An 18,630-nucleotide genomic window follows, 5' to 3' on the forward strand; every position below is an offset into this window, starting at 1 on the left:
CATTCCGGTCCGCCACTCTCCCCGCGCCAGATGCCTCAAGACGAGAGCCGGCGCCCCTCCATGGCCCAAGCTCCTGTTCCAGCCCACCTTGCCGTATCTCCTCGTCGATACGGGTCAATTGGTGCCGCTAACTCATCACCAAATTACAACCGCCCCCAAATCCCACCCCAACAACCTGCCCCTCATCCCCTCTCCTCTGTAGCGGCGGCAGGCCCTAATCTCGGCCGCCGTCACACCTCTGCAGACATTCGCGAACATGGTTGGGGAGCAACAAACAACAACGCTACCTCACCCTCCGCCCCTAACCACGCTTCCCCTCAATGGCCACCTTCCCCGCAACAGACCGCTCACCACCCGAACAACACGAACACCAACAACATCTCCATGAATCAAGCCCCTCCGCTCCCGACTGCAAACCACCAACATGTCCGCAACCTCCTCGCCAGGTATGAAATGGGCTGCCCCCGCCGTAACACCAACCAAGACACATCCAGACACTCCTCCCCACCGCCGCCCATATCTATCGACCCCGTCGCCGCCCCACCCCAGCTACCCGGTGCAGCACCGCACCCGCCTTATCCACATACATATTCGCAAACACAAACACACCCACACCCACCCCAACACCCACTCGCTGCACACTCCTCGTCCTCGTCCTCCTCGTTGAATCCGGAAAGTGGATGGTCTGTTGGCGGGCCGAAATTCCCTCGCCCAGCTGGGGACTCGTTGCCTGCCACGCGCCGGTCGAGTATGGCAAGTAATGTGCATTCGCTATTGAATCCGACAGCGGCGACGGCGGAGCGGGAGCGGCCGGGCGAGGATGATGGGGTTGGGGAGGATCGAAAAAGGAAGCGGTTACAATAAGAACTGCGGAGGGGAAACGAGCGTATGTTTTGCTAGATGATTTTTTTAGTTTTATTTTTTATTTACTTATTTTTTTTATTTCTTTTTATAATTCTGCCTCCTGACATGTTTGTTTATATTATAAGTCATGGCACGGCACAGCACGGCAGGTCCACACCTTTCCCCCAAACTGTGGTTTGTTTTGGTAACAATATTTTGTTCTTATCTTCTTGCTTGGACTAACTCAATTTCATCTCTAACCAAACCAAACCGTGTTTTCTTATTTCTTTCATTTACTTCTCCCTCCCACCTTCCTTTCTCATTCCTCTTCCTCCCTTCTTCTCATTTACTCAATTAGCTACTTAACCCTACATTCTTTCTTTTTCTTGATTATAACTTGTGATACACCATTTTTTTTTTTTATTTCTGTGGTTTTTTAAAAGAAGCGCATACATATATATGACCTGTCTAGTGTTGACCTTGGTTTGGCTTGGCTGTTCAACCTTTTTCTACGTTACTATTTACTATATTCTATATATAATGCTTATTGGAATGTCGGAATTGTTTGGAATATGTATATGTCGGATTAGTCGCATTTGTCATTTAAAAAATTGATTTGGCTAATCAAATATGCGTTGATTTATGCTTCGTTTTGTTCTTCTACATTTATTTACTTCATTGAGAAAAAGCAACAAACAAAACAGCCACTTCCACCAACCCATCCAATCCGACCCAATTCAATTTTATGCCCCAAAATCTTTCCCTTTTACTATTAGTCGGTCGGCTAGTCGTGGGCCAGGCAAGAAACATGGGATCGCACTGGGATGGGATGGGGCGGGGCGGGGTGGAGTGGGGCGGGACGTAGATTAGAGACGCATTGAATCTCGGCACAACGTCAACTGGTTCCCAAGAGATATCCTAGGCAGTCTTATAAAGGTCACACACAATACAGCGGCGACTTGTTATTGGAGCCCGTAGCATACGCCTGCAGGTGTTGTGGCATGACAATTCCGCTGCTTGGTGCACGATGCCAAGGTAGCAAAAGTTATATGATTGATACCAAGTCAAAATCAAGATATGATTAACAATTGATTACATTCATCATGAACAACAAACTAATTGTTTTATTAAAATAGATATTTAATATATATATTTTACATTTCTCTAAAAATTTATCAGAATCAAAGCATTAAAGATCCATCAAGTGCTGATTTCATGAAAATCTAGATATCTTCTCAAAGACAATCGAATAATAATAAAATGCCGAATCATGGTGTATGAGATATTTGCATTGAGGGGGCAGAGATTGACATATGTGGCAGAGGTTTGCCCAAGGTGGTGAGAAGTCCAGTTCCACCCCTCCTCTTAAACCAAATCAACTTGATTATATGTGCCGGATCCCATTGCTATCAACTTATAACTATATGCACCATGCACATGAGATATCCGCCGATGGCACTGGTCAGCTCAGCTCACCCCTTTTTCCAAAGATGTTGGGAACTGATTGGGGTTCAATCTTCGCAACAGAATTTCCCTATATCTACGAAAAATGTGGAATCGATTCTGTAAATTTATTCCAGGGGCCCCGCGATCTATTTATACTGCCTGCTGAGTTTTCCATCAATGTAAAAGAGCACACAGAGGAAAGGAAAAATGGTGCCCGAACTCCCACGTTTTAGAATCAGCCATTTTCAATGGGTTGAATTTTTCTGCTACATAAACTGCTACGACTGCTTTTTGTTCTTTTTCCTCTTTTTCTTTTTCGATCGTTCCGATAAGAGCTCGTCGAGATAACTGGCCGGCTTCTTCCGTTGAGCGCTGCGTTGCGGGCTTCCATCATCTGATTCAAGGTCGTCAATATCGCCATTTCCAATTGTCGTTGCAGTCGTCGTAGGGGTAGCTATAGCAGCACCACCATCTGCCCCAGCCTGAATTGTCTTCTCCGTTACGATCTTTCTTTTATTCCTGCCCAAGGAAGATCGTCCTTCATCCTCGTCATCGCTTTGTGGTTGTTCTTTGGCATGTTGGCGGTGTTGCTGTTGCTTCTTCTCCAGCAGCAGTCGAGGATCCCGTGAACCATTCACCGGCATGTTTGAAGTGAATTTCTTGTAATTCTTGCCCAGAAGCTGTTTTCGTAGTTTCTCGTTGGCGCTGAGCTCTGTGCGATTGAAGCTGTTATCTTCCTGGCTTTTTGGGACGGGTGCACCGAGTCCTAGCCTGGAAAGAAGGGGAGCCAGTTAGAGTTCTATTTAGTGTGCGACATATAACTGATTTATAGAGCGCAACGATGGTGTATACGTGGGGGTGGGCAGGACTGATTGAAAGGATGATAACACACTTCTCCGGAACGGGGGTAAATATCTCGTCCTCTTCCCGCAGTAGTTCCTCCTCGGTTTTCGTGTTGGCGATCTCTTCAGCAGTTTTGGGGGGCAGCCATGATGCGATGAGGCGCTGGCTGCGTGCCAGGGCCACGTTCGCTCTGTTGAAGACTATATCTGCTTCGGATGTGGAGATAGACATTTTGAAGTTATTGGCAGATGCCTATAACAACGTTTGTAGATCATGTCTCTCACCAAAGAAATATACTAAAAATACGTACATAGCGTGACAATGTTCTTTACCACTAAACCACATCCGTAGCTTGGATATACGGTCCAATACTACTGCGACCTCATCCAACCGCAGCGAACTCTCCCCACTGCTTCTTCCTTCCATCCTTCCACCGTTTTCTTTTCTTCTTTATTATACCATCTCTTTTGTGTTCCTCGCCGAGTTGAATTGCCCACGATGTTCAAACTCGTCCGTAGCAATCCAATTGCTGCGACTTTCAGAGCCTCTGCAGTAAGTTGTCAAACTCTCCTCTGGCTACCATTTAACAACAGCCCCGATCAGAGAAAAGACATAAATAGTACTAGGAAATCAATATTGGCAAGCCCGTCAAAGTTATCGTACTTTTTTGAGACAGAGAAGTAGTGGGGTATTGCCAATACTTATGGCCTAGTACAGGGCGTAGTCGATGCTAATTTTTATCCCATCTCCCTTACAGAGGACGCCGATTCCTAGTCGCTTTGCCCAGCAGCAAAGAAGAAACCTCTCCATCCATGAATACCTCTCCGCAAACCTCCTGAAAACAGTACGTACTTCTCCGGGCCATGCCGGAATAGAAAATGATAGGGATGGCACTGATGAAGGGTGGATATAGTATGGGGTAGGCGTTCCTAAGGGCGAAGTTGCCCGAACCGCAGAGGAAGCAGAAGCTGTAGCCAAACAGATTGGTCCGTTCCATTCGATACGGGATAAATGGGTGTCCGTATTGCTAATGGATCTCTAATAGGTGCGGAGGATCTGGTGATTAAGGCTCAGGTTCTCGCCGGTGGCCGAGGGAAGGGCACTTTTGATAATGGCCTGAAGGGTGGTGTGCGCGTTATATATTCGTACGTTTTTTTTCCCTCTCGTGTGCGCCCTTTTTCTTAACACATAGAATCTATGCTGAACTTGAGATGTAGACCGACTGAGGCCAAGATGTTTGCGGATCAGATGATCGGCCACAAGCTCGTCACTAAACAAACCGGCGCCCAAGGTCGCATCTGCAATGCCGTATATATCTGCGAGCGCAAATTTGCCCGACGAGAATTCTACCTAGCTATTCTGATGGATAGGCAGACTCAAGCACCAGTCATCGTTTCTTCATCACAAGGTGGTGTAGATATCGAGACAGTCGCCAAGGAAACGCCCGATGCCATCACCACTACCAGTGTCGACATCAATGTCGGTGTCACGGATGAGATGGCAAGGAATATTGCCAAGGACCTGGGATTTTCGGAACAATGCTTGGAAGAAGCCAAGAATACCATTCAAAAGCTTTACAAAGTCTTCATGGAGAAGGATGCCACACAAATCGAGATAAACCCTCTTTGTGAGACTACTGAGCATGAAGTTCTTGCCATGGATGCTAAGCTTGGATTTGATGATAATGCCGAATTTAGACAAAAGGAAATTTTCTCATGGAGAGATACTACCCAGGAAGACCCGGATGAGGTCAAGGCTGCGGAGTTCGTTTCCCCAAATTTCATTTTCTATAAGTTTACTCGCTGACAAGGAATGTGTTCTAGATCTGGATTGAACTTCATTAAATTGGACGGAGATATTGGGTGTCTGGGTAAGCCAACAATTTAACCGCTGACTTGATGATTCTTTGCTTACGGCCCCCAAAGTCAACGGCGCTGGCCTTGCAATGGCAACCATGGACATTATCAAACTCAACGGTGGCAATCCCGCCAACTTCCTCGACGTTGGTGGCGGTGCTACCCCACAAGCTATTAGAGCTGCTTTCGAGCTAATAACCAGCGACCCCAAGGTCACTGCCATTTTTGTCAACATTTTCGGTGGTATCGTTAGATGTGATGCCATCGCTCAAGGTTTGATCAATGTTGTTAACGAAATGAATCTTCGCACACCGATTGTCGCACGTTTGCAAGGAACCAACATGGCTAAAGCGCACGAGCTGGTATGGCCATCCATCCTAATTACCACGGAGCCCTCTCTGCAAAAATAACAATGTGATAAAATTAGCTAACCATAACCAATAGATCAACGAATCCGGCCTCAAAATCTTTTCCATGGAAGATCTGCAAAATGCCGCTGAAAAATCTGTCCAGTTCTCCAAAGTCGTCAAAATGGCCCGTGATATCGACGTGGGCGTAGAGTTCTCGCTTGGTATTTAAATGAAAAGCCACATGGTCTCTGAGTTGTGCTATTTTCTTTCTTCCATTCCTCTCCTTTACCGTTATCTGTCTCCCTTGTTCTTGATACGCTCCGCGCATACGTCACCATGTCTGCAACCCGCCCAACCCCCGGGGATGTGTATTTGTATACGTACGTATTCATGATAACGATTTCAGCCTCCTGGTTCTCTAATCAATACGGTACACACCCACGCGCACACGGTTTCTAGCTGCCTGATGCAGGAAACCATGCTCTCGTTTGTGACACTATGTTTAAAAGAAACTGCAAGTGGTGTTCCTGGGAGTATGCGACAGCGCGTGCAACTCTGCATTCTTAACAGTAAACCTCTTTCGACATCAAGAACAAGGTTATCCCCTCTTGCATAACTCTTTGCCGCCTTTCATTTCTACCTCCTTAATTTAGAACCCGTGGGATGCCTATGTGAGGGGTTCTCTGTTTTTCTGTGTGATTTTCTGGATAAAATAAACTTTTACGGTGCTGTGCAAGCTCCGCACCGCCCACGGCCCTACCCCCTTTTGTGCCGTTGTTGCCATTGGATGCCATTACCCTTTTCTGTTGTACCTTATTACCTTTTAGAGTTTGTTATTTTCGCATAAGTGTACTTATGTATTTTCTTATTTACTGCTTTGCTTGGGCTTATGTGCATTCTTGGACCATGTTCTACTCTTATTTCCCCTTTCTACTCAATGTAGAGTGGACTGGCTAGTTGAAATATCATCATTGTACATTTCTAGAATCAATGAGTATTCGGATCCATATATGTGGTAAAATGGCTCGTCAATCGGGGGCCCTAAACCACTAGAAATAGTCCCAATTTGGCTACCTTGGAAGGATGGGTATTCAATCATGCCCCCATCATATCGTCGCGATCTCGCAGATGAAGAACACTCGCGACGCCCTTTTAGGTCAAAAAGCGCTTCTCAGATTTTATAGACGACTAGTACAGTACAATAGGGAGAGGGGAATTTATCAAAATACCTTCCAAACCCAAGTCTCTCTCCATCATAATCATCCATCCCCCTCTCATCCACTTCTCACCACCTCACCCTTCACTTCTTCAACTTCCACAAATTAAATGTCCTGGCCATCCACCACTGGATCAAACCAAACCACGTCCACCCGCAATTCAAAAACCATAAAAGAGTTGACCGATTCCCTGCCCAAACATACTTACCACTGCGGCGTATTCCACGGCCCCCAAACGGCCACAGAAGCAGCCAGCGGATCCAACGCAACGGGGCCGACCCATACAAGATCTGGGTCACTACGGTTCGTGCATAGGCTTCGTTTGACAAGGCGCCCTCCTGGCTGTGGCCGATGCGTCGTGCGTACTCGGCTTTGACGGGCTGATACAGGGAGGTTTCAGGGAGGGTGTGGGCTGTACGCGCGATGTTAGATTTCACGCCGCCCGTTATTATGGTTGTTACTTGGACGCTGGTGTTATGAGAATCAGGAATGGAAATGGTATGGTTAGCTTTCGCGGTCCGCTAATTTGGCTTTGGTTTGATGCAATAATTTTTTTTTTTAGGTGGGCGCAAGGGTGGTTATCTGGGTAGGGAATGAAATAGCTGTCTTGAACTCGAAGGAGGGGTTTCAACGAACCCGAATGGCGCAAGTTCTACTCTGAGAGAATCACTGAGAGAGTGGAGGGCGGCCTTTGACGCATTGTAAACGCCTCCAAAGACATATGGGATTATCTGGGATGAATTGTCAGTGAAATCTACCCAGAAACGAAAATGTATCAATAAGGACTTAAAAACACTTACTCCTGCAACGGACCCTATTTGAACGATTGTGCCCTTGGCCTTTATAATCAGCGGTGCGAATTCTTGGCACATTGCAATGACTGAGATGAAATTCGTCTCAAAGACTTCTCGGGCTTTTTGGAGGTTAACGTCCAAGACAGGGACGGTATAGCCTAGTTCATCCAGGGTTAATATATGTTCGACAATGCATGCCTAAAGCATAGCAGAGTTGTTCTCATGTCTTAATTTTTCAGACCTCCTATTCCGACGGCAGAAATTAACATACCTAATCCACTACTTTAAATTAGCATTGGTTGATCAATTCAAGAAAAGTTGGGCACCCACGCATTGTTAACCAGATAATCAAGACCTTTCCCCTTGAGCAAAAGCTCAACTTCATCACGGCATGCCTTCCTACTCTCCTCCTTATCCACGACTAAGCTCAGCGTTTCAATCCCCTGTTCTTTGAGGCTGATGAGTGAACTTTTATCTCTTGCAGTCGCGAGGACGCGAAGGCCGTTGCGGTGGAACTCTCGCGCCAGGGAATGGCCAATGCCACCGGGAGAACAGCTGTATATGCGTATTGCGCAGTCAGCAAACTCGGCTATTCGTGTGATACGTAAAATATGTGTATATGAAAATATAGATTTTCACACAACCTACCCTGTGATCAGGACGGATTTGCGGTTGTCAGCCATTGGCAATAAGAATACTTGTGATTGTTCCCCTTCCAGGAAAACGAATTCGTGGTAATTTTTTGACAAAGACGTATCCAGAAAAGAATTGTTATGGTTTGATTTAGAAGCTCAGCTCAACCAATAAGTCTGGGTTGAGAAAGCGCATATCACATGATATCCGGCCAAATCCCAAGACTGAGAGAAGTATCAAGGCAGTTAATTTGAGTTCCCGAAGCTTCAATCTGGTTTAACAATCACTAGATAGAGCCTTGGTGCAGGTATCCGTTGTAAGACGAGGGATTGATCCTTCTGTTGCAGTGGAAAAACCGCACAAAATCCCGTCTCACAGGGGCTGTGATAAAACGGTTGGGACAAAAGATACAACCGTTACTTGACTCAGAGTCCTCGGTTACACAAATTCTGAGTAACGGATAGAAATTGGCTCTCTTCAAATTGGAGTTGTTTCCGGCCACAGTTACCTGGAGCCTCCAGCCGTTCACATCTAGGATTCATATAATAACAGCCTTAGACTTTGAGGGTTCCCTGGCAGACAGATATAGTATATTTGACTTCTAGGAGGAGAGGTTTGACATCACCCATATCGGCGATTTCTCACTGAACACCGTGAACACGATTCCGATCAATGGATAGTGTGCCGCAAGGACAAACCTTTAAATCTCCTATGAGAGAGGAACTGGCAGGCCCGCCATTTATAACGCTGGCTGACCGGCTAGCCTCGCGCTAGAGACTCTCCACCACCAGGGAGACCTGGTTCCCGGCAGCAGAGGATCGAGCTCAGCTGTCTATCTACGGCTATTTTATAGGACATCATGACCTCAATCAACGTCCTTGAGGTCTTTGATATCCAGCGGCCGTCAAGTTTTTCTTACATGGCTGCTGGGTGCTATTTGTCTCGAAGCGCGGAAACTGCATGTGCCTGAGGTGCTGGATGAGAATGATATTACCCGACGCCGCGAATATACAAATATATATTTGAGGCATTGTATGATCGTATTCTTGTGGATAAACCCGGGATATTTCACTCTCCACAATCAACCATCCGGGGTGTATCTATATATGGAAACCGAACAAGCAATTTTCATATGCTGCGTAATGTGAGTTCTTACTGATACTTTTCATAAACTCCCTCACCGAGAGCGCTACTGACAACCTGGAGAAAATAAAGCAAAATTTCCCCGCATTTTAGAAAGCTCATTCTCATAGGGCAACAATGCAGAGGGAAAAAGCAAAAGAAAGAGCAACGCTGTTAACGCTCCAAAAATTGAGGGGATGGCCCCTCATGCCGTCACATGGCGTCATTTGAACCTTGTGCCATTTGTTCAAAATGAGCTAATCGTTCCTCTTCAATGCGTGATATCCCTTCTGTGACATTTTATGCTCTGACGATCGAGATGAGCGAGGGGATGGAAAATAGTTGTGGAGGGGCTGGGGGTTGGAGGAGGAGAACTCCGTATATATATCCCATTCTACTCTCCAAGATGCCAATACGTCAATATAGTTGAGAGGAACTGGAGATTTCGGATCCCGATATTCGAGCTGGCATCAAGACCACAGGCTATGTGAAAGGCTCCAAGTGGAATTTACTTCTTGTTCATGTGAGTGACAGCTTTCATATATTGCAAAGGACAAGATGTTCACTTTCCTATGAAAATATTTAAGATGAAACTGCCATGTTTCCCCCAAAGTGGATATTCGCAGTTTATTTGTTATATTGTAAGACAAATAATCAACAGGCTTGACTTTAAGATGATTGTTCTTTTATGCTATACCCCAATCTAAACTGCAAATGGGACTGGATGCCATCTATGAGAATAACAATCAATACCCCATAGATATTTTGAGATCGTCTACTAATTATGGCATTCACATCACCCAACTTTAGAATCACGATAGGGAATATATAAATTTACAATATTCCCAGATCTTATTCTAAAGGCACAGCTTATTTGCATCGTAAATATACTAAACACCACGAAACAGCCACGACAATGGCAACTCCAATCCAACAAAATCTCCACGACCAAAATACGCAGTATGCAAACACCTTTGATCAGGGCCACCTAGCCCTGCCACCCGCGAAGAAATACCTCGTCCGTATGTCCATGGATAATACATCCCCTCCCCAATCTCTCCCGGAAGAAACACCTTAACACTGTTTACCAGTAACATGTATGGACGCCCGCATCGACCCTGCCGCTGCATTCGGCATATCCCTCGGCGATGCCCATGTAATCCGCAACGCCGGTGCGGACGCCAGCGACGCTCTACGCTCTATTGTAATCTCGCAGCAGCTGCTGGGAACTCGAGAGATCCTACTCGTCAAGCACACGGGCTGTGGCATGTTGACATTTACAAATGAACAGGCACATGCGCTCGCTGAGGAAAATTTAGTGGGCGATGTTGCTGCTGCTGCTGCTGATGGTGATCAAAGCACTGTGGATATCGGGTTGAAGGTGCGCCAGGCGTTGAGGAGCGAGCTGGCGGACTTTCGGCCCTTTCCACAGCTTGAGGAGTCTGTGAGGGGGGATGTTAAGTGGTTGAATGAGCATGTGCTCGTTACGTCTGGGATTCCTATTTCTGGATGGGTGTATGAGGTTGAAACGGGGAAGGTGAGGAGGGTTGTTTAAGACTGTGGAGGCGTGGATTTTCATCATCTGATGAAGTCAATTCTATTTAAATGAAGTATGCTGTTCTATATTTACCGATGGATGCTAAAATGAGGTGAATTATATCTATTTGGGCATCCAATTTTTCACTTCATCCATTTGACTCCCTAACTCCAATGGAAACACCATTCACACACACACACACACACACACACACATATATATATATATATCAGCCAAGAAGAAAAGAAAAGAGGAAGTAACAACCTAATCAAGAGCTGTTATGGGTATCACAAAACCCAGACAATCTTCCTCGAGCTCTCCCCCCAGCCAAGAAAAAAGAAACGAAAAAGAAAACGAAAATATATACTAAGGAGAAAAATAGAAAAAAAAAAAAATCTGACTGTGTTAAACTACTAATCCACTCTTACCGATCTTTGGTAATTTATCCACCCTGGATCGGGGGCGCAGCTGGCTGAATCTCGCTCATCTTAAACCCACCCTCATCCTTATCCTCGCCCTTCCGTGGCCATAAGATATGGCGCAAAATGATTGCCCGCACCATCATACTCGTAACGAAGCAATATGTCACCACTAGCAGAACGGCCATCACACAGCCTATGATCTTGATCGCCTCAGACCCGAATGCATTGCCAATGGCGAAAGTGGCAGCCGCCAGCGCCGTGTTGGGGAAGACGAATGAGTACCAGGTCATGGAGAAGATCATGCGGCCACGGCCAACGGCTGACCAATGGGCGAAGACGGCAATGAAGAAGAAGAAGATGGCGAGGCTGGGTTATTTTATAGTTTTTTTTGCGTTAGTGTCTCGCTTCTACACATAATGATTTCAGAAGATACGTATCATGCATGAATAAACATACCCCCAAAGCCACAACGCAGTGAAATTCGCCACGATTCGAATGACATCTGCAGCCAAACGGCCGTCGCCCATGAAGCCCGGCGGGAACGCCCGGCTCGTATTATTGGCCATACCCACCAGGCCAGCGACTGTAAACGCACTCGGCCCCACGGAGACAAACATGCCAGGACGCAGATTTTCCTTCGGCAGCTTCTGCGTCATCAGTCTGTATATGAATGCCGAGTAGACTGTCAATGAGACAAGAAAGCCGACGCCTTGGATGGTCGTGCCTCCGATTATCATGTCGAGAGACCGTCTCTGCGATAAGCTCTTGCTTAACACGCTGGCGTGAGAACCGATGATCAGCATCGGGTACGCGGGGAATATCCACACAGGTGTCATCTGGGCGATTGTAAAGGTTTGAGTTGACCATCTAGACAAAACCGAGTCAATAGATGTTCAAAAAGTGGATACAAGGTACGCACATAGTCAGATATATGCCGGCAGAAAATATTACAGCCAGTGTGGCGTTGACCCAGAATAGGATCCACATAGTTGTACTGAGCCATTCTCCGGCTTTCGGAGGGCCATATTGTGAGAGATTAATGAGGATTGTCCCAAACGAGACGATCGACGCCGGAACATATAGAGACTCTGTCGGATGCGTGATGGATGCTTTGAATGTATATGGGTAGTAATAAAACCGTGTGAGCAACAGGCCCCAGATGCAGCAGTATAAGAAAATGTTGATAAGCATGACAACACTGCCTATTGTATCTAGGCCTCGGAAGCGGTATGGAACTGGCCGGCCCTTTTAGTATTCATATCCAAGTAGAAGTAAGGTTGGCACATATGGGAGAAAATAGACATGGACCGCAGAGGGATATAACAAGTCTATCAATATATTTTTCATTATATCTGTTTTGACATACTTAAATATAACACATTCGCCAAGCCCCCCGTGGCCATCGTCAGCGTGAAAAACGCCCAGGTAAAGTGTCGAATTCTCTCTTTCCAAGGTAAGTCCAGCGGCAGCGAATCAGCATCTTTATTGTAATTGTTGAAGGCTTCGGAAATATTGGTCGACTTCCTCTCGTTAAGTTGCATTCCAGTTGTAGTGGCATCATGGCCGATGTGTTTCGAGCCGGTAGTGTATTGAGATGCGCGAGAACGGAGTCGATCAAGGACGGGCGTAATAGGAATGTCACATTGTGATTCCGATACACATAGCAATTCGTCTACGAATGGAAACTCGCAATATTTCTCAACATCTTCGATTGTAGGCGTACGGTATCCATCGTCGCCCGGTCGGCGGAAGTGGCGTGGGATAGAATCCGGCGTCTGCATCGCCTGCTCTCAAGGGGCCGGGCATATGTATGATGTTTTTGGCTTCAAGACACAAAACCCCGGGCTTGAAACCTTGGAAAGGGAGAAAATCTCCTTTTAGTATAATGGCTGAAGTTCTGGTTTTATAACATGCCTGAACGCGATTTGTAAAGTCGCAGAAGAGGCGTTTCAAGCTGCGGACCAAACTGAAGGCAAGCCTGAACCTTGGTTCGAAAGTTTATTAATGTGTTACGATTTATCCGTTATAGATAAATATTGCAGATGCACAGTAAAATAAGTCGATATCGATCATGATATGAAACGGCGAGGAGTAGTTAGTTTTTGGAGTTTTTAATCTAAATAAATCAATACTTGAGAACGAAGTGGAAAAAGAAACGAAAACACTAGAGCATCAGACAACGTCAAATGAAGAGGGGTAGCCGAATATTTTTTCGCTTTCACCGCCGTGTCCTCCTATCAAGACCGTTCGGCGATCTGGCAGTTGATGTTGAACCGTTTAATTCTAGTCAACATGGGATAGAGCAGGTTTTTTTATGTAACTTGTTTAGGCCTCATTGGTGCTTTGCAAAAAGTTTCCCAGCCGGGGCGAATGTGATGTCAGCCAGTGAACCATAGCCTTTGACTGTGGCTCCCCTTTGCCCGCTGGCAAGGAGTCCCATATTTAGTTGGCTTAACCTTGTTCATGGCATCGCACGGACACCCATATATATTTGAACATGTTACAAGCAAAAATATCTATAGAGCATGGGCGAATGCATGATGTATGATATGTAGATAGGATGATAGGTATATACATATATCCATATATATATAGTCGAAAAATAAATTGGGAAGAATATATAATATATCACACAGAAAGAGCAATAAAAAAATAAAAAGGAGCCACCTCGTCTACTTAATAGACAAAGTCCCGCCGCTCTATTGGTCTAATCAATTATCTCATGAATGAAATAATACTCACCCTTCAAATATTTGGTGAGAGCAGATCATACTTAACGCACATCTCAACACTCTCAATGCTTGCTTGCAGAAATGTCCGCGCCTCAAGCCCAACCCATACCTTCAGCATCGACGTATCACCCTCCCGCACGGATTTGAGCAATGTCGTGCCAGATCCAAGTTGCCGGAGGATGGGGAGTGCGCTGACAATACAGGTCAGCATGTCTTGTTCAGAAAACAGTTGGAAAAAGGCAAGAAAAGAAATAGGAACGTACCTCTTAAACAAATCCAACTCGGGGTCCATACTCCGCCCAATCCCTTCCAATAAAAGGATAGATATGACGACATTGACAAAATCTCCCTCAAGCCGCACGTGGTGGGCGCGCACCATATACAACACCTGGCTCAGGACATCGCCAATCTTGACATTGCCTAGCGCAAAGGTTCTCCCCTTCACCGCCAATACGAGATGCTGCATCTTCAGAGCAAATATCTCCGGGTCGATCACAGCGCCCGGTTGCCGGCATCGCTCCACCATTAGGTGGCCAGATTTGTACCCGTCAAACTCAGCCACTGCACGGAACAGGTCGAGGAAGTTGCGACGGTTGTGACCGTTAAGCTGAGTGACGAGGCCTGTGTCAATGAAGATGAGTTGCGGCCGATAACCTTCCTTGTCGATCTCTGAGAGAACAGCATTCCACTTCTCTGGGTCCCCTTGGTGAGGCCGGAGACGGTCGAGGACTGATTCTGTTTCATCGACTTGGGTTTTTTCTCTAGCGGGCGTGTTTGGTCGGTAAGTCTTGAGAGAGAGATCGAGATGACCTGGTTTGTAGAAACGGACCATGATGTTGCCGGGGTGGAGGTCCGCATGGACGAAGTTGTCGATAAGAAGCATGTGTAAGAAGGCATCAAGCCCCTCACGGGCTATTTCCTGTTGGTATACGCCCCCACCGCTCTCCAGGAATGTAGATAGTGGGATGCCCTGGGCATATTCCTCAACCAGTACCTCCCTGGTCGCATACTCAGAATATGGATATGGGAACCATGCAGTCGTCCGCGATTTAAAGTTGTTACGGAAAATCTGGAGGTTTGCAGCTTCAATCCGCAAATCCAACTGAAGTCGCATCATGTTTCCAAACTGCTTTACTTCATCCGGGAAAGAAAACCACTCCATTGTAGGAATTGCATTGATCAGGTGTGCAAAAAAGGTCATGATCCGGAGATCTCGCCGCACAATTCTCTGAACATGAGGATGTAGTACTTTTATTGCAACATACGACGAAGGCACCCGCTGCGGACTGCTCTTAACCAATGTATCCACATTCCTTTTCAATTTAGCGCGCAGGTTTCGCGGCTTATCATCCCAAGCTATTTTATCCTGCCCACCAAGATCCGGACGCAGCTTTGCCTTGTATACTTGTGCAATAGCCCCAACCCCTAGGGGCTTCTCGTCAAATTCTTCGAAAATATCTTCAAACGGCAGGTCGAAAGCTTTGCTTATAATCTGCTTTGTAGCATGTAATGAGTGAGCTGGAGCGTCCGAATGTAGTGAAGACATCTCCGCGCACAACTCTGGGGGAAATATATCAGACCGCGATGCCGCCCATTGACCTAGCTATATTATTATTATTTAAACACGGATTTAATTAGTAAAATTCCATCTACCCTTCCTATTACCGAATCACACCTTCGTTCCCCTTCTTTTGACGGAAGGAAAAAGCCCACTCACCTTAATAAACGCCGGCCCGGCCCTCTCCATCCCCCCAACTAAAAATCTATACCACCAAAGCGTCCCACTCCTCTCCCCATCCCGTTGCTTCACTCTCCGACCAATCCAAATCGCCGGCACAGTGGCAATCACTGGCACAAAAATCGCAACGAGATACAAAATTCGCAGCGCCGTCGCGACGGGCTCCACAACATACCGATCCACGAAAATATATACACTCCGGTAGAACCCGACGATGCCATGTAGGTCGTCTGGAACCACCCGCCGCGCTTCCTCGCGGGATGCGGCAAGCATCTCGCTCTCCGCGGTCGTGGTGTCATCCTCAATGCCGTTTTCAGCGAGCTGGAGGAAGGCAGCTGGAGTTAGAGTGGCGGCCAATAGGAAATATTTTGTCTTGGGCCAGGTATGTGGGCGGCGAGGGGAGTGGTAGCTCCGCCATGGAAAGTAATTGTGGTGAAGGGATTTCCGGCCATGGTGTTGACGACATAACTGGCGTATGAGGTGCGGGTGACCAGCGGAAGAGGGAGGAGGGATTCCACCTAGCAGAGAGCGACATAGTTGAGATGTGGGTTTCGGACAGAGACGGCCCAGCCAAAGGGCCGTTCTCATATTATCGCGAGTTAAGGCGGCTTCGTTTAGTGATTGTCATTAGTTCGTCCTGCCAAATACCTTGTTATGCTGTCAGTTGTTGCTGCTATTAGTGTACTGCGAGTGTTGTTCGTGATTCTGTCCAGCACTCTCAGCATTGGATAGAGGTTGGTAGTTGGTTTGGCTCGACGTCATTAGTTTTCCCGATACGAAGCTAAATATATGGATTCTGGCCTGGAAAGAAAAAGAGAAAAAAAAAAAAAAAATTTACAGCGAATTACACACCCAGCACAGCCAAATATCCGATAATTTCACAGCACTCATAGCTAATCCCGATGGTCAAGAACAGTCAAAGTCGGAGGAGCTCCTCTATGCACGTAGCTACCCTGCATGGATGCTTACAGCAGCAGTTACTCTTCGCTCGTCACACTCCATGAAATGTAAGTCCCCGAAGAAGCCAGCAATTCCGTTGTTCACATGCTATCATACATTCAATACTAGTATACACAAACGCACATGTAAAATATACAACATCTCGTCCACAAGCCGAATAGTAGACAAGAAACACCAAAAGACATGGATATCAACACGAAAAATAGCATTTTCCATAGCGGCTTCTTCGTCCATGGAGAAACTGCATCCCTTCTGAAACTCATGCATTGGCGTGAGATCCACGCCCAGAACTGCTGTTATATCTGGGAGACCTGCCTCCTTCATCCGATTGACGCTATCCTGCATAGCAGGTAAACACTCTTGTCCCAAACGGAGGGGCATCGGATGCATCGGATGAGCAGGTGTTACCTGGAGTTTTTCTAATTCCTTCAGGAACAGAGGCAAAAAAATTTCGGGTGCTTTCCGTCGAATCGCAACGGCAATAGCTAGGTTAGCAATCCGACGAATATCTCCAGTGCCAAATTCCAGGATGGGTCAGCAAGGCCGATGTGAGACGCCGCAGACTTTGCAGTCCTTTTGATCCCGTAGAGCTTGAGATTGGGTTCCGCAGAGAGGATCATGATATCGGCTTCAAGTCCGAAAATCTTCTGGATGAACTCTGCAAACTCTGTTTGAGATATTGGTGCTAAGCGCCCAAGAGTCAGAACGAAGGATTTTACCAATGTCTCCTCAACATTTGAGGTAATCGTCAGCTTTTGCCTTAAACCAGCTGCTGGCTTCCAAATGCGCGACGCCTGAGGCTGGGTGGGCCCTCGACCGCTTTCACCCCATGCTTTGGGAGTGGAATTGCAACTCCTATCCCGGCATTGGAATCCTCACACCACACAAAGCGACGACGTAGAAACCTCGCTACATGGTGCTAGGCAACTTCTTGACGGGCTCCCATAAACAACACAGCTTCCTCCTCCTCCTGTTTCATTTCAAGATCCATTTTTCTCTCCCGCCGCTCCTTTCTCCTTCTCTGCCACCATTAATTTGTACTTTTTCAAACTCCTTGGCATGCTTCCGGAGCAGGTCACCCCTGCTTTTCCGCCCCTTGCAGTCCCCCAGGTTCAAATTTTCACCTCAAGCCATTCCTCTTGCATTCTTATGATCCATACGAAGGTTTTCTTGTTTATGCGCCGGAAGCAATGCCTCAACCTTTTGCGAAACAATCTTCTATAGATTTCTCTGCGTGCTCTGAGGGTACGGCGAGGCAAACGATGATGGCATCACAGGAAACGGACGCAAATGGGAAATCGGGGATAGAGTATAGGTTATATATATATGTCACTCAGATGGAAGAAAGCCGTTAGTTTGAAACACAAATACGAAGACATCCTATGGATATCAAGTATATATAGTACTAGTATATAAGAGATAGATAGTCCACTTCAAGGCTTCCTCGCGGCGCACCTGCCATAACCCCTATCTCCGAAATGTTATAATCAATCAAAATCGACGTGGAGCTTTTTTTTATATTTCAGAGCGAGGGACTACATAACAGGGGCTCCATTACTCAGATAAATAGTACCATTCGTTCAAAAAGAGAGACCGTTGAAAATGATCAAAAAAACAAAGATAATACAAAGGACAAATAATGGAGAATGGCCTTCGAAGAAGCAAGGGGCCAGAAGGGGTTGTTCGACTTCTTGCTTGGTTGAGGTCGTTAAATAAACGGGAACAACATTTTGAACAATTTTTGAAAATGGTCAATGCCTAGAGTCCAGCTCTAAAAAAAGGTGACGCTAATGACATAATTGGCAAGGGCGATCTTATCTTATCTGTAGCTCAGTTGAGCCCCATCTTTCGTCACCTTTATAACTTATCAGTCTCCAACAAAACCCGACAGCAATGAAACAATTCAATTCATCAGAGGTTGCCTCCCATCCATATCCGGATCTGCACCGCCAAGGTATTTCCACAACCGACTAAGCTCGCGAACTGTCATTCCATCTCTATATCTTTTAACACCGCCTTCGTCGTCCTCGTCTAGCTCATCCACACAAATCCCACTGCCATTACTCACTGACATAACTCCGTCACTAACCTCACTGCCACCCCCATTTCGACTTACCGGAGCAGATGACTCACAGCA

At 46.4% G+C, this 18,630-nt stretch overlaps 8 protein-coding genes across 8 annotated transcripts; 3 read left to right on the forward strand and 5 right to left on the reverse strand.

Moving 5' to 3' along the window:
* Nucleotides 1-5: 5 nt before the first annotated feature.
* Nucleotides 6-864, forward strand: HCBG_08292 (flocculation suppression protein; the record flags this gene model as incomplete). Its single annotated transcript, XM_045435341.1, has 1 exon — nt 6-864. The coding sequence occupies one exon, from the start codon at nt 31-33 to the stop codon at nt 862-864; it is 834 nt and encodes a 277-aa protein (XP_045283833.1).
* Nucleotides 865-2,567: 1,703 nt separating this feature from the next.
* HCBG_08293 (uncharacterized protein) lies at nt 2,568-3,363 on the reverse strand (the record flags this gene model as incomplete). The annotated part of the gene is made up of 2 exons (XM_045435342.1): nt 2,568-3,060; nt 3,182-3,363. The coding sequence occupies 2 exons, from the start codon at nt 3,361-3,363 to the stop codon at nt 2,568-2,570; spliced, it is 675 nt and encodes a 224-aa protein (XP_045283834.1).
* Nucleotides 3,364-3,573: 210 nt separating this feature from the next.
* On the forward strand, nt 3,574-6,327 carry HCBG_08294 (succinyl-CoA ligase beta-chain; the record flags this gene model as incomplete). The annotated part of the gene is made up of 8 exons (XM_045435343.1): nt 3,574-3,684; nt 3,890-3,976; nt 4,046-4,118; nt 4,178-4,277; nt 4,350-4,895; nt 4,956-5,002; nt 5,058-5,350; nt 5,433-6,327. The coding sequence occupies 8 exons, from the start codon at nt 3,631-3,633 to the stop codon at nt 5,565-5,567; spliced, it is 1,335 nt and encodes a 444-aa protein (XP_045283835.1).
* Nucleotides 6,328-6,334: 7 nt separating this feature from the next.
* HCBG_08295 (uncharacterized protein) lies at nt 6,335-8,032 on the reverse strand (the record flags this gene model as incomplete). The annotated part of the gene is made up of 5 exons (XM_045435344.1): nt 6,335-7,023; nt 7,192-7,286; nt 7,356-7,547; nt 7,676-7,904; nt 7,998-8,032. 5 exons carry the CDS (start codon nt 8,030-8,032, stop codon nt 6,639-6,641), a joined length of 936 nt encoding a protein of 311 aa, XP_045283836.1.
* A 1,988-nt stretch (nt 8,033-10,020) lies between these two features.
* HCBG_08296 (carbonic anhydrase) lies at nt 10,021-10,659 on the forward strand (the record flags this gene model as incomplete). Its single annotated transcript, XM_045435345.1, has 2 exons — nt 10,021-10,126; nt 10,196-10,659. The coding sequence occupies 2 exons, from the start codon at nt 10,021-10,023 to the stop codon at nt 10,657-10,659; spliced, it is 570 nt and encodes a 189-aa protein (XP_045283837.1).
* A 424-nt stretch (nt 10,660-11,083) lies between these two features.
* HCBG_08297 (uncharacterized protein) lies at nt 11,084-13,134 on the reverse strand (the record flags this gene model as incomplete). Its single annotated transcript, XM_045435346.1, has 4 exons — nt 11,084-11,429; nt 11,520-11,930; nt 11,983-12,298; nt 12,430-13,134. The coding sequence occupies 4 exons, from the start codon at nt 12,842-12,844 to the stop codon at nt 11,084-11,086; spliced, it is 1,488 nt and encodes a 495-aa protein (XP_045283838.1).
* Nucleotides 13,135-13,654: 520 nt separating this feature from the next.
* HCBG_08298 (uncharacterized protein) lies at nt 13,655-16,121 on the reverse strand (the record flags this gene model as incomplete). Its single annotated transcript, XM_045435347.1, has 3 exons — nt 13,655-13,986; nt 14,059-15,398; nt 15,513-16,121. 3 exons carry the CDS (start codon nt 16,119-16,121, stop codon nt 13,809-13,811), a joined length of 2,127 nt encoding a protein of 708 aa, XP_045283839.1.
* Nucleotides 16,122-16,978: 857 nt separating this feature from the next.
* Nucleotides 16,979-17,484, reverse strand: HCBG_08299 (uncharacterized protein; the record flags this gene model as incomplete). The annotated part of the gene is made up of 2 exons (XM_045435348.1): nt 16,979-17,348; nt 17,444-17,484. 2 exons carry the CDS (start codon nt 17,482-17,484, stop codon nt 16,979-16,981), a joined length of 411 nt encoding a protein of 136 aa, XP_045283840.1.
* Between the last annotated feature and the right edge of the window lie 1,146 nt (nt 17,485-18,630).

This window comes from Histoplasma capsulatum (assembly GCF_000150115.1).
Source record: "Histoplasma capsulatum G186AR genomic scaffold supercont2.15, whole genome shotgun sequence".
Classification (NCBI taxonomy): Eukaryota; Fungi; Ascomycota; class Eurotiomycetes; order Onygenales; family Ajellomycetaceae; genus Histoplasma; species Histoplasma capsulatum.